Source organism: Rhamphochromis sp. 'chilingali' (genome assembly GCF_963969265.1).
Source record: "Rhamphochromis sp. 'chilingali' genome assembly, chromosome: 16".
NCBI lineage: Eukaryota > Metazoa > Chordata > Actinopteri > Cichliformes > Cichlidae > Rhamphochromis > Rhamphochromis sp. 'chilingali'.
Genome location: NC_137943.1, coordinates 28,335,556 through 28,350,574, shown reverse-complemented (window position 1 = coordinate 28,350,574; position 15,019 = coordinate 28,335,556). Strand labels below are relative to the sequence as shown.

General features: G+C 39.3%; 1 protein-coding gene across 8 annotated transcripts in view; it reads right to left on the bottom strand.

Annotated features, from left to right (window-relative positions):
- Window positions 1-207: 207 nt before the first annotated feature.
- svilb (supervillin b) overlaps window positions 208-15,019 on the bottom strand; it is a 55,493-nt gene continuing 40,681 nt past the window's right edge. For 2 of the 8 annotated variants that reach the window (XM_080907142.1, XM_080907145.1), the window contains 16 exons: window positions 14,601-14,756; window positions 13,338-13,474; window positions 12,198-12,345; window positions 11,959-12,104; window positions 10,164-10,339; window positions 9,842-9,989; window positions 9,248-9,527; window positions 8,877-9,028; window positions 8,498-8,603; window positions 8,091-8,298; window positions 7,874-8,007; window positions 6,572-6,727; window positions 5,388-5,531; window positions 5,165-5,286; window positions 4,631-4,786; window positions 208-1,042 (listed from right to left, as the gene is read on the bottom strand). In XM_080907142.1, coding sequence (XP_080763268.1) covers window positions 956-1,042; window positions 4,631-4,786; window positions 5,165-5,286; window positions 5,388-5,531; window positions 6,572-6,727; window positions 7,874-8,007; window positions 8,091-8,298; window positions 8,498-8,603; window positions 8,877-9,028; window positions 9,248-9,527; window positions 9,842-9,989; window positions 10,164-10,339; window positions 11,959-12,104; window positions 12,198-12,345; window positions 13,338-13,474; window positions 14,601-14,756 — 2,456 coding nt within the window. In that variant the 3' untranslated portion in view covers window positions 208-955. Of the gene's footprint in view, window positions 1,043-4,630; window positions 4,817-5,164; window positions 5,287-5,387; window positions 5,532-6,571; window positions 6,728-7,873; window positions 8,008-8,090; window positions 8,299-8,497; window positions 8,604-8,876; window positions 9,029-9,247; window positions 9,528-9,841; window positions 9,990-10,163; window positions 10,340-11,958; window positions 12,105-12,197; window positions 12,346-13,337; window positions 13,475-14,600; window positions 14,757-15,019 lie in introns of all 8 variants that reach the window. The other 6 variants (XM_080907143.1, XM_080907144.1, XM_080907146.1 and 3 more) reach the window with 4 other exon arrangements.

Below are 15,019 nucleotides of genomic sequence, written 5' to 3'. Positions count from 1 at the left end.
CAAAAGAAGAGGGCAGAGTCCAGTAGTTCATTACAACCACCAGAAAAAAAATTGTGAAAAAAAAAGTGAAAAAGGAAAAACTGAGTTATGTAAAAATACTTGGAACAGTTGCTATAGTTTCCCCCTTCACTCTTTCCTGATAGCATGATAGAATCTGTATTTTGGAGATATGATGCAATGAAATGAAAGTGTATGCAGCAAGGACACAAATGACTCCACTTCTGAGTTGAGCATTATTGTGATTTAATTCACTATGTCTTATATCACAAAGAAAGTCTTTAAAAATGCAGACTAGAATTTCTGTATATAAACTGTACACAAAAAGCAAGGCACTATACAATCAGATTCTTCAAGCTGCTGTTTCTCTCCTAATGAAACTCTCAGGTGCCCAATAAACCAGGGTCACTTCAGCAGTTTTGAGCAATATGAGTTACCTATGAGGCCTGGCAGCATCCAGACAGTGTGGACAGAAGAAGTGACGACTTTCCTTACAACATCTGACACGACAGGACTCGTTTTTACATAGATACAAAGTCACAGGCGCACCTACACACAGTTTTACACAAATTAACGTTGCACACAAACATTATATACAGTCGCACACATACACAACCACAGCATGGCACTCTGACAACAAGCGTCCAAGTCTTTTTCTTTGACGAGTCCATAAGCGGTGATTTTAGTGCTATGACACACATAAAAGCCATGTATGCAACAAAGCCAGGTGTCTTTTTTTTTTTAACCTGCTTGTTATACCGCTTGAATTTCATTTTGTTAAGTAACGACAAAGTTGAGAAGTAAAACATCACTATAAGCGAGGCGAGTGCATCTCCAGTCTCATTCTCCTCGTATCAGATCAAAAGCAGGTCCATCTCTCTGCGGCTTCTTCTCGCATCTCCCTCTTGACTGTCCTCTCTTGTACCTCTTCACGTACCAACTCCTATTAAAAACACGATTAAAACAGTCCTTTGGCCTTCTTTAAGTTCACTTGCTTCCACCCTGGCAGACGTTCATATTCCTCTCTCTTCACCTCCAAAGCTTTCTGGGGTCAGAAAAAGAGACAAACGTTTCAGAAGAGAACACAGGCAGTGTGATAGGATCATCACTGAATGCCAAGCACAGCCTCAGAGAGGAGAGATGGCAATTTAACTCTAACTAATAATGGTTCAACATGATCAATATTGTTGTTCGGTGACAAAATTCAGCCTTTGTTTTATACTAACACACCCTGAATGTGTTAAGTTTTGTTAGCAGGTGCATTTGATGAAACACTGACTGTCAAAGCACCAAAAAATATAATTTGATAAAAGTCTAAGACAGGAAACATTTAAATGTCTCTCTTATCATGTTTAGTTTCAGTCTTCTTGTGTAGGTATGCCTTTTTCCTACTTCCTGTTTTACTCTGAAGGTTAGTTTATTCACATGATCATTGATTTTGCTTCCTAATTCTATCCTTTGTGCCTATCTGCCCAACCCTAATTAGATCAAGCTGTTTTAAGCATCCACAGCTTCATGTTTGCATAAAAGCTTCTTCAGATGTCCGATGTGCCCTACGTCGGTCTCTGTGGATGCAAATCCTTTCTCCTTCCTTGTTATTCAGCCTCACATCCCACTTCTTCTTTGCAAACCTCTTCCTTGGAATACTCTTCTCTGTTTCCTGTATCCTTGTTCTCTTTCCTGTGTCCAGATGATAGACCAAACACCTTTTTGGCTGGCTATCTATCTATCTTCACCTTTGCAATGAAAATTCAGGAGATCAGCGTCTTTAGAAGTGCTCAAATCACCTGATCAATCATGTTTGATTGAGTGAAGCTCCAGCGCCATATCTGCAGGATGTTGTCCTTTGCACTTTGCACTGGATCATTTCATGGATAAACAGATGAGTAGGTGCTTAGTGATTATACATTTTTTGGTACTTTCACAGTGAGATGTTTCAGAGCGCACAATTTTCAGAAAAGTTCAGTTTAATATAAATAGGAAAACAATATTTTCAAATATTTTCTTGTACAATCACATCTGCTAATTCACTGATTCTCTAACATGACGTGATATCTTGTGCCCTGTGGGGAAACAAATCAACTCCATCCAGTGTTGGTGTTTTTTCATGCCTCCATGTTGTGCTCCACAGACAGATAGTGAGTCAGACTGCAGTGCAGATAACAGTGAATCACTAAAGAGCATTTATTTGCACTGAGAGGAAAGGTAGAAGTTATGTGCGTGCGTGCAAAGAGAAAAGCTGCAGGAGCAGAGAAGTGTGGAAGGAGTGCGGCGTGGTCGGAGAGATAAACTGCAGCTGCGCAGATAAAACCTGTCAATTATCACAAGAGCATAAACACATCATTTCAAAGTCTAAACCCGCTCCCACCAAGGAAAACATCAAGAGATAAGCGACCTCTTAACTCACTAGGATGTAACTAATTATTATTAATTATAACATTACATAAAATCCATAATTTCCTGATGGTTTTTTTCTATACAATATTAGTAAATAGTGACAAATAATCCTGATGCGATTCTGAGCAATACTGGGTGTTTACAGGTACAGAGAATATATATTTAAGGCTTTTAATACTTTTTACTACTTTATATACAATTTGAGACCAAACATACAATGAAAATATACGTCTATCCAGGCTGAGTTTAAGAACGCCTGCTAGATGTGTTTATTAATATTAAAATAACATGAAAATCTCACGTTTTTTCTAAAATGAAATCTCATTCTCCTCCGTCTGAAGCAAACTAAATGCAGAGTTTAGATTTCTTTCCAGCCACTAGCTTCAACATCGATGACTAACCATCCTTGTCAAGCTATTGACAGGTAATCGTCATCATCATCTTTAGGGTTTTCACTGCTGTAAAAATGGCACCTCACTTGGTCTAAGAATTTTGTATTTTTAAGATGTGCAGGTATGAGTTAAAGGTAGCCTACAGTGGATTTACCATTATGGGCACACCCTGAATGAACATGAAAAGTTTAGCCTATCTATAAATCCCGTCCTACATAAGATCATTTAGGAAAAAGAAAATAATGTAATAATTTTTAAGTCCTGTATGTAGGATATTTAAGGAGTTCTAAACTATGAATGTTTTATGTCATTTATAATAAGAAGGACTTTAGAAGCACATTAGAGTTATAGCTTTAACTCTGAGGTATTAACTGAAGTGTATAAAAGTACACACTTACAGCACATACCAATCAAATCCTGAATTCTCTGACTGATTCAAGTGGTCAGTTGTAACTTTTCATCTTTTCTCCCAGCAGAGATGGAAGCTAATTTTGGATCATGTGTCATTTTGTATTTGTTGTCTCCTGTGTGAAGGAGTTGAAGTGCCAAGTCCTTTGTGATTGCAGCTTTTATAAAGTACTGTCTAACAGCGTAAGGGTGTTTCTGGATGATCTTTTCAGACATAATCGTGCAGCCAAGCACAACCTTTCCTCCTCGACCAGCACCACACTCAAGAGACAGGAGTGATTTTTTTTAAACACAGCGCTGACGTGCTCGAGAGAAGGACGGGTCATCAGTGCGGATGAGTCACACGAGCATCTCTTCTTACCTGAATCCACCTACAAACTGGTCTGTAAAGTGAGAGTTAGATGGTGTTAGATGGATTTTAATGACTGAGGGTTAGTTACTGTGTACAGTTCTGGTTTTCCACCATTTATACTTGTTGATGTACCTGCTACATATCTGCTCAAATCACTGATGTGAATCACTGAGGTTATTTTTGCTTGTGCCAATAAAAAAAGAAAAAAGAAAGAGAAAATATGCACCAGATAAAATTGGCTGAGATCTATTTCAGAATTGTCTGTTTGTGCATCTTTGCAGCACTTCCAGTGTTGCTGCTGTTTTCTCTTTGCTTTCTGGAAGCTTCATTCTGTAAGTATATCTGCATGTATGCTTCTCAAAATGATGGAAGAGGACAAAGACGAAAAAGAGGCAAAACTGGAGATTAGCAGGTCATTTTGCTGGTGTGGCTCCTTTCAGTTGTCTGTCTGTGGCCTCACATTCAGGCTTTTTGCACTGAAAGTCCCCTCTCAGAGGCCTCAGGACTTTACACCTGAACTGTGCACTGCCACTCTCATCCTGGGGACGATCCTCCTGTTTAGCCTCCAGGTTACAGACCGAAACTCAAAACTTGTAAGACAGGACAGATTGACAAAGAAGTTGTCTGCTGTCTATGTAAGTCTGAGGCTGATGGTGAAATTGCAAATGCACACTTGTAAACGGCCAGGGAACTTCCAGGGAACAAACCAAACAGATACAGTTTTTGCTTTTTATAGGTACAGTCAGGCAACATTTTCCTGTTTGCCACAGTGTTAAAATGTCATCAGCTATATTTTCTTTCTCATCAATAAAAGATAACTAAGTGAAAATGTCACTTCAGAAAAAATGCCTCACCGTGTCAAAAAGCTGCTACTATAGATATTACACTTCTACTTTAATTAGGTCACAGGTAAGTCATGTGACTAATTTGATTTCAACTGAGCTGTCATTGTTATCAGATTTAAAAGTTATAAAAAAAAAATCTGGTAAAAGGAAAGAAACATGCTGATTTTTTTGTGTGACTAAAACGCTGCCAACAAAAACTTCAAAGCAAAAGTAAAATAGTTTTTCTTCACTTTACTGACCTCAAAGTCCTGGTCAGACAGGTAGAGCTCCAGGCAGAGTGGGTCAACTCCCTCTGGCAGCGGCCGGGCCTGTAGCTGAGCCAGAGGGAAGGTGTTCTGACAGAGCCGGGCCAACACGTCCTCCACCAGGATGATCTGGTTACACACCTCCGCCTCCTGCAGCCACAACAGAGCATGCACAGGCTCCTTTGTAGTAATTGTGAGAAACCGCTTTGTATCAGTGAGGAAGGAAAAATATAGCATAATCTAAATGTTAATCACATTTTCCACTTTGGATGAGGGCATATAAAAAAGGAGGTGCAGGAAGAAAGGAAGTTTTATTTAATTTTTTATTTCTTTTTATTTGGGACGGAAAAAGATGTTTTAAAAGAAGGATGAAGGGAGTCAGAATAGCTTGTTTCGGACATGAAACTGACCTGAGGGGGTGCAAGGCTGAGTATAAACTAAATATGAATTACTTTGAACATGAATATGGAAAGCTATTGCAGTGACGTCCAAGAGAAAAAGTATAGGATAACAATATGTCTTGCTCACTTTCTCTGTAATCTCAGCCACGTCCTCTCTGTGCTCCCAGCTGGGAAACATGTTGGTGAAGGTGAGCGGCTCCAGGCCAGCGTGGATCAGGTATGACTTCTGAGGCTTCTTCTCATTCCTCTCTGCAGGAGAAAATCAGCACAAGGTTCTCATTAAATCACACATTAACCTTTTCCTAATGTTTTTCTTTTCTGCTTTTAAAGTTTCTGGATGTTTGCCTCACGTTTGCAGTACTGCAGCACAGTCTCCATCGCGCACTTCCTGTCTGCATCCCAGCGGATATGAGCAGAGCCAGTCCTCTCGCTGTCCTGAGGCCACCAGCCCTGCCACAGGTAAACCTCATGGAAGTTATCCACCAGGAACAAAGCTGTGCCAGAGACATAAGATACAGTAAGAAATATGCGGTGTAATCTGCATACTGTATGTTCTGGATTTGTAGTTACGCATCTACATTTTAAAGTGTTCCCCCCCCCCAAATGATCCTTTAAGTCTGTGCGAGCATCAGTGTGAGGATAAAAAAGACAATGAGATTTGAAAGTGTGTCTTTCATTTTGCAAAAAATCAGTTCCTAAATAACATCTCTTCATCTTGTTTTTGCAAGGATGTGAGAAAGAGATGATGGGATGAAGCTATTTTTATATCCTCACTCTCTCTGGCACCATCTTGGACAGATACAACTGATCTCATTCTAAAACACTGACGTGTTCTAAAGGTTCAGGTTGTAGAAATGTACATAGGTGTATATTTTACTCAAATGACACAAGATTAAACTAAATGAAAAGAAAAACAACCTTTGAGCTGAGATGATGAATATGAATACTCTTGCACATTAGAGCTCCCACAGTACAGTTTATGCATGTATTTTGTCCACAAATAATTCAACATAATTAAAATAAAACTGTTTTCATAACAGCTCAGCTGCTCATTTTATTCCCCAGCAGTCAATAAAAACATTGGTCTTCATTCACAAACAGTGTGTTCTCACAAATCTGTTCTTAACTGTGCAGATGAACAAATGACGCACAAACCCTGAATCGTCCAAAAAATGAACAGTAATGAATTGTGGAAATGAATAAAGAATTACATAAATGCACATACATCAGACAGATATGCTTCACCACTTTTTCTACCTCTAGGAAGGTTCCCTATATCCAATCACTGGATACTTTATTAGGTATACTCAGCTAGTAGTGGGTTAAACAAGACGCTGAAAACATTCAGAGATTTTGGTCCATATTGATAATGACAGCATCACACAGTTGCTATAGATTTTAAATGAGGTGGATGGCATGTCTATCTAAAACACTCCTGTTTCCTCACTCGAAGCTTATGGAGCAAGGATGGATGGAAGCCTTAACTAGAAGAATATAAATCCCCACCCGCCAAACTTTTGTGTTTCAGTCTCACCAGGTTGAGGTGCATTGTACAGATCTTCCTGCAGGAAAGGCAGCGAGCTGACCAGGTCTGGAGCTCTGGACGGGTGGAAAAACTCATTTGCTACAAAATCTCCAGATGTGCTGCTCAGCTGGAAGAGCCGTGGGGTGAAATTGAATTTTCCTGGATCTGACAAACAACAAGATACATCATCCTTCTTCGGATGATGACCAGTGTAGGTGTGGAGAGCTTTAGACTACACCTCATGATTTAATATTTTGTTAAACATTGGAAAAAAAAAATCAAACCTGTTATTTCTGATTTCATTTATATATTTTTGATAAACAATTGTTGTTATTGTTAATTCCTAAAAAAATAAAAATACTGCAGTTTGTGAAATACTCTAAAATCTTATATTGTAGAGTAAAGAGCATTAGGTCTTTACATTAAAACAGTCATTCCCAAATTCAAGAATCCTGTGACCTCTTTAAAAACCAAAAATTCCCATGAAGTCCACCCAATCTTAAATCTTCAATTGAAAACACAAAAGAAAGTGATGTATTTCTTTGAATGTTTTAATACTAAAAAACAAGAAACACAAGCTGTTGACTATGAACTGCTAATGCTACCCAGTCATATGCATAGTCACACTGAGCTCATGTGTTATGACTAATGTGTAACCCACCTGGCACTGGGACACAAAATTCAATGCATAAGCATAAAATTTAGGTCAGAGTAATATTTGCAATAACACAAACTAACTGTCTTTTATTACCAGTTTTGATTCACTTTTTATATAAACGAATATAAATATGTAACTGTACATACTTGTGAGCAATTTCAAACTGAGTTTCTGTTATTACTGTGGACCACCTGCAACACCGGGCCCACAATTTGGGAATTACTGCCCTAGAGTAAAAATCACATTGAGGCTTGAGTTGGTTATAAATAAAATAAAATTGAACTAAATTGTTATTAAGCCATCATAAGGGCTTTTAAAAAGGTTAAAATTTGACCTACAGATAATATATTCATGCACTTTATTGTGCAATGTACAAGAATGCAAAAGAGCAATTTTACTGTGTGGTAGTATAAGCAAGTATGCTGTATGAATTTTATTGTATGTATTGAATTCATAATGTGAGCTAAACAAGATATTTTTAACTTTACTAGAAATGATATCAGTTATAATTACAGTTACTGCTGCAGCAGTGTGGCAATGGTAGTATAAGTGATGCTAGGAAACAACAATGGTGTTATAACAATGCATTGTTAAGCAAATTTCAGACAAGCTGAGTCTATGGTGTCAACACATAAAAACGCTGTTTCCTGTACCTTGAAGCATGCAGTCATAGGCTTTCCTGTCTTTTCTCCCCAGAGCCTCCCAGAAGCCTGGAGGCTCCACCCCCTCATCACACTCATGGATGGTCACTTTGCTGCTGCTGTGGAGACCTGCTTCCAGAGGACATCTGAAAGCAGCAAAGAGAGAAATGATATTCAATTCTCAGATGAGAGTGTAAAATGAGGAAACACTGTCTTTATAAACACTCACTGCTCCTTTATCTTAAGAGCGGCCGTGTTTCCAACACTGCGGGTGTGCAGCTGCGTTTTGCAGCCGTGCCACAGGTAGATGATGGCCTTGTTGATGTTGAGCAGGATCATGGAGGCTCTAGAGCGAAGGCTGCTGCAGTGACAAGCCACCTCCAGCAGGTGGCCCTCCACCGGCACTTCACCACGCACACAGTAAAGACGCCACTCACCTGATTAGAGCAGGTAAGCGTGAGTGACAGGAAGTTTTTATCCTTAATCCTTAATCAGCAATCCAACATAAATCATATTATAACAACAACAATTTATTTTCTTTATTTAATACCAATATTAAATAATAACAAATAATATAATATAATAACAATATATAAAGGTAAATAGAATAAAAAACGGAAAAGTCCAAATATTTACTCTGAGTGTTCTCCTCCTCCTCCTCCCTTTTGCCTGCATGGACGATCATTCCTCCATTGAAGCACTGCAGGAAACATGCCGGCTCCTTTCCTTGCTGCACCTGCATCTGTAACACACAGTGGTCAAATTACTCTGTTAAAGTCAAGATTACAAATGTATGCACTGTCCATCTTTCTGTACATGTGTACATGTGCGCGTTATAAAGAGAACATTGTACAAAACTTTCATTCTTAGCCATCTTAATGCCGTCGTAATCTCCTGTGATGAACGATTCAATGGAAGCGGGCTAGTGTGTTACTTCAGTAGCATTTCATAACATCAGCCTTCACCGCAGAGCTGATAATATGTTTTTAAACACTGACTGCCTTGTCTCTTGTACCTGTGCCCCTCTCTCCTCATCCAGCTCCACCGTCATCAGTGCTGAGGTCCCCTTCTCGCTGACAGTGGAGTGTCGCCCCTGCCAGAAGAAGTAGCAGCATTTCTCCTTCCCGGGCCCACTGCTCCTTGCCTCTGGGTTCTGCCTGCGACCAACTAGGGCCAAAATACAGAAACAGACAACAAAAGGATCAATAAACCACACTAAAACTACTCTTTTCACTACACAACAAAAAACGTTTACGTCTTTTTGAGTGAGGTGGTGTTGTAATGAATTATCAGAGCTCACCTACCTGTTTGTCTGCCATAAAGCACACAAATGCAAAATGTCAAGTAGATCATTTTTACCATGTCAGAATATGACTAGAGACCAACCTGAGGTGCTGACCATGTACTTCCACTTGACCACATATGCGTCCCCCTCGTGGAACTGGCCTATGCTCTGGCGTGGCAGACGGCTGTAATCAAACTCCAGGATGTGCCAAACGTCCACAGAAACTGTGACGATCTCCTGAGTCCTCATGGAGTCCTCTGATTCCACTCGACCGTGGCCACGCCCGACATTCACCCCATCCAAAATCATGGAAACTGATGACTGCAGGACAGGCAGCATTAGGGTGGCATCGTAAGGCCGGCACTCTCGCCTTGGAGCCTCCTGGGAGAAAGATTGCAGATAGGATTAGAATCAAATGAAATGTTAAGATGTGATAGTGAAAACTGAGCCAACAGGCAAAATAAGGCACTTTGACACACTAATGCTTCATACAGCATCTAACCAAAGGCATATCCGCTCTAATTCCTGGTCCCAGTGTGTAATAAACTGTTCCTGACAAAATGAACTAAGCCTGACTGAGACAGCCCAACAAATAAACAGATGGGGAGATAAAGTCGATATATCAGGCTTCTCTGATGTGGATAATCTGTGGAATAAAGCTATTTATCCTCATACAACAAGAGCCTGATTTGCACCTTCTGCTCAGGTACAAGCTCGCAGCCTTCCTTTGGCGTTGGGGACTTTACTTCAGTCCAATCCACGAACTTCTCCTTGAATAAGATTGTCTCATTGTGCTCTGTCAGCCTGCCGAATATTGCCCAGTCAGGACGGCCCTGGCCCTTCCTGTGGAGAAGAGCGTGGTTAAAAAAAAAAAAGAGTAAAAGGACGTTAAACTTCATGAAACCAAAAGCCTTTTAAAAACTAAGAAATAAAGTTGATCATTTTAAAACACTATGCATTTTTGGTGTTCGATTGAGGCCAGAAGTAAAAATGTGAAGCAGGCATGTGTATTCTCACCTGGGTATGAGTTTGTTGCAGCCTCCGGGGTCCAGAGGGTTCACGTCACAGCACGTGTAGTCAAACGTCCCGTTCCACAGGTGTTTAGCCAGCTGGAAGGCCACCTTCCTTTGGGCCAGAGTCACCTCTTTACCGTGCCACACATACACCTCACTGCCAAAATCAAACACCAAAACCTGCAGCACAGAAAGCACAACAACCACAGACACCCAGTTAGCACTGCTTCAAACTTAATAAAGCCCTTTTAAGTTACATATGGAGAAAATCATCTATATTATATGCAATAACACATGTAGTGTTGTTATATAAATCCCAGAAATAAGAAGTAAAATACAAAAAACTCAAAAAACAATCACTGCAAACATGTTTTAACCTCTGTGTTCTGTGGTGAGCTATATATAACTCACCACAGTAAATTTTACTAAAGCTTAAAGTTTGCATTTTGAGGAGCACGACTGCTTTGACTGACAGTCACTGAACTGGATTTCTCATATGAATTTGCAGCTTTATTCCCTTTTTTAAGCATTTTAATGGAAAAATCTAACAGATTATATGGTCTGCTGTTTGCTATAGACCAAGAACATCAAACTTATTTTATATCGAGGGCCTTATACAGCCCACTTTGAACTTAACCAGACCAGTGAAACTCTTCTTTCTGTCAATGTAAAAATGTTTAACTACACATTTAATCCCTGAGATCTGTTAATATGAGAAGTGCAATTTCAACAGTATTACTCGATTGTTCTATGTGATAAAGAAATGCTGTCGTATTAAATGTATGTCAACAAAATAAATAAATTAATATGTAAAATTGTGGGAAAAGTTCTGGTAGCTTATTGACCAGATTATCCTGTAATTATAATGCAGAAAAATTTGTAAATTCATAGAATGATTTGTTTAACTGTGGACCTAGTCTAAAAAAAACAAAAAGAAGAAGAAATTTTTCTAGTATAAAAAAACCCCTTTTCTGCAATTTAATTGTTTATTTTTTACATAATTACTCTGGCGCAGTATGAATAGATGTGGTGGAGGTATTTATCAGTAGAATAATATGTTAACTATGCTGAAAATACAATTAAAAGTCTAATAAAATGATTGTCTCCTTCACATTTCCCAAAGTTGCCCAGTGAGCTGGATTAGAGTCTTTGACATTATGTTTGACACTCTTGCAAGAGACAATCCAAGAAGTGTGTGCATCACTTTAGTGACTGAAACTCTTGCCCCTTTGTATGTTACTTAGTGCAAATTTGCAGGTGTCTGTGCAATATACAGTGGATGCATGCAGCTTGCCAACTAAGTGTAAGCTGATAGCTTGACGGTCTCCAAAAATAGTCCTTTCTAGCTCCAGAAAGTTAGCATAGGTTCAGTCCCTGTAAATTCAGGACAGTGAATCTCCAGCTTCTTTTTATTTTGCATCTCATATAAAGTTTGCATCAGAAATTCTTTCTCTGATCCACCACCACCACCTTCTAGACTCCAGAGAGTCCATTCATTATCTTTGACCTTCATCTACAGGTCTGCTTCTTATTTTTTTAGAAGAAACTTTGATTTCTTCCATGTAATATTTCTCTTCTGTAATACAGTGGTTTGCATTCTCGTGTGGCACATGTGACAGAAATGCTGAAAAGTGTCCCATTCACATGCAAACCAAAAATAAAGCTAAACTACACCAGTGATGAAATCCTATTTCCTCTCCGTTCATGAAATCTTTCCAAGTTCAGAAAGCGGAAACGTGAAATTCTGCTGAAAATTTAAAAGCAGCTATCAAAATTATAATGAGGCTTTTATAGATCACCTCCTTGGATGTCAGGAGGGAGCTGCGTGGGACCTTCCCCCACTCATCATCATCAGGAACCAGCTTATCATCCTGCAGTCTGAAAATACAGTTGGTTTCCACGATGGCATTCTCAAACTGCTCGTCCTCCTCTGCTGGACCCGCCGCTACAATTAAACATAGTAACCGAAAATGTTAAGATATTATCAACGCAAGTGTGTGCAGTGGTTCAAACGCACAGACAAAAGCTTATGTCTTACACTGATATGCCATCTGTCCACCGAGGACTGACCAGAACTCCTGAGTATCTGGACTCTGTGGGTTCACCCCTTCTTCGATGGTCTGCACCTGGTTCCCCCTGCAGCCCATGTCCTTATTTGTCTGGATGAACGTGGCCAAATCGTTTGCCTGCATTCACAAAAGAAAAAGAATCATCTTATCAGCTATTAAATATGATAGATTTCAGTTTCATGGGCTAGATTCTGTTTTAATCTGCATGCATAGACGTAAACATGGAGGCCAATGAAGTGTAAGCAGATGACAAAGAGGAAACTTTTTAATCCTGTGTGTGGATGTGGAATCTGAGCCTGGAGCGGTGTGGATGTTACATGAATGGTTTCCCTGAGAGAGTTTTCCAAACTTTTAGGATGTGGAGGCTCACTTAACCACTACTGTCAGCATCTCTTAACTTAACAAGGCTCTAGTAGAGAGACACAACGCTCAGCTCGCTCATCTCCCCGAGACAGAGTTGAGTTATCTTGGTGACGACTGGAGTGGTGTAAATTTTGGGTTACTGTTCAAACTAAGGTCAAATTAAGTGAAGAAAATCAGACCTGTATCTAACTTAGTAACACATACAGAAGCTGTGTCAATGATGATAAAAAAAAAGACTAGACATGTGATTTGCTGTTTAAACTGACAAGAATAAAGTAGATCTGAGTCGCATATAAAGAAAAATAAAGAGTAAATGTAGCCATATCCTCACCATGATGTTGATGTAGACAACAAATAAATTTAGCTTCTTAATTAATCCATTAATACCCCTCAGAAGTAAGAGGTGAAACTTCATAAGAATGTCAAATATTAAAGTCAACAACAAAAAAAGTCATACTAAAGAGATTTGGCCGACTGTTTCTTGGCTCTTCATGCATAAAATCACAATAAAGTGTGTAAAGATCACAGAGAAGGAAAACAAATGTTTATTAAAAACTGTCTAGACAGACGTCCTTTGGGAAAATGGAGAGGCTGAAAACGTGTTTGATGAGGAGCACAGATGGGCATATGTGCCAGTTGGTGTGTGCGCAGAGAATGAAAGTTAAATAATCAATGAATCTTTTTTTTTCAAACACCAGTATGGCTACTGTAGCTCTGACCACACCAGACAGAGTGGTAACACTCACCTTCGCCTTCTCAATAACGTTTGAGAACTCTCCCATCCAAACAAAGCAGTGCTCTGGAGTGACCAACAGGAAACAATCCCCGCTGTTCAGAGACGACGCTCTGGGCTCCACTAGTCTGGTCTGAACATGACGACGACCTGCAAGAAATATGAAGCCACTTTAATTCATTTTCTCCGTAGATTTATCATAGATGTTCTGCTTGAGGCAAAACTTGTGTAGCGCCTTTGAGTATTTTACAAGGACAGATGGAAACGACAATTTGTGTGACCCTTGTTTTCTTATTGGTGGATTATCACAGGAGCAAAAGCCTGACTACACGTTGAGATGACCAAATCAACATATGAAAAACAGACTTATTATTCACAGATAGCTGTTGATGTATCATCATTAAAATGCAGATTACAGCCTTTAAAAAAGATTCTGTTTTGTATACAGCAATTTCCCCTTTTGTTTGTTGCTGTACATACAAAACTCAATATTTTATAATAATAGTATTATTTATTTATTATTCGGGGCATGACCACTTTTGACTTTCTTGAGGCTACCAACCTAGGCGCCTACAGCAAGATGTCTGCTTCACCTCAATCACTTCATGTTTAAATCACTGAACTGAATACTGTGAAACATTAAAATTAGGGGTGTGGTTGCCACAGCAGGTGGTGGTGCTGACACAGCTGAGAGCTATCTGCTAATTTAACCCTCTCAGTGCCTTTTGAAGCCTTATTAATACCATTACATTCAATTGCTGAAATTGCAGAGTTTTCAAGGAAAGTCTAGGATTTATTAGCAGATCCCATGTTTGTGACACGCAGGTACACAGTTTATGGATGCAGTTTATGATGCAACAATATGACTTTCATATAGAACACTAACTGCAGTATGAACCTAAACATTAACAGCCAGTTTCTGAAAACTAAAGGTAGTTTTGGCTGCTCATTTTTCCCCAAGGAGAGGGCTTCCCATATTTGATATGGCACAGCTGTTACACCAGATTCGTCTCTCCCATTTATTCAGATTTGGGATCAGCACAAGGCTGGGTTTGTGTCTCCTCCTGATCTTAAACTAGGTAAAGCAAATGTGTTAACCCCTACCCCACGGTGCCACTAGACCTAGTTTTAGACTAAATGAAGAATGAATGAAGCTCTCATTTAAAAGGTTCTAGTCCAAGATTATGTTTATTTCATGTCTGGGAGCTGGAAATGACACAGCATTAAACAATGGTAGACAGGTTAAGACAAACACACAATATAAGCGAGTTTTCACCTTTGATCTGCATCAGCATGATGTTCTTGTACGGCACAGCGCTGTTGTTAGACATCTGCTCTGAGATGTTGACGCTGCGCAGACTCACATTGCTGAAGTTTTCTTTACTGGCCAGACCTGCCAGAGCAGCCTCGGAGTATTCTGAGGTTTTATTCACTGAAATGAGAAAATACACACTTTATAAAAACAATAAAGGCCTACTGGAATAAAAATTAATAAATAACTAACATAACTGCTTCATTAAACATTAAAGTAATAAAATCCCTGCAGAAAAAAACGTCTGTATAAATGGGTCACGCTAATTTGCAGAGGTTAAAAATCGATGTAGTTTTGTTGGCTCCAAACAACAATAATGTTTCCAATTTTGCTGTTGTTGCTTTTTTTATTACACACCCCTCTGTTATTTAAACAATAACAGA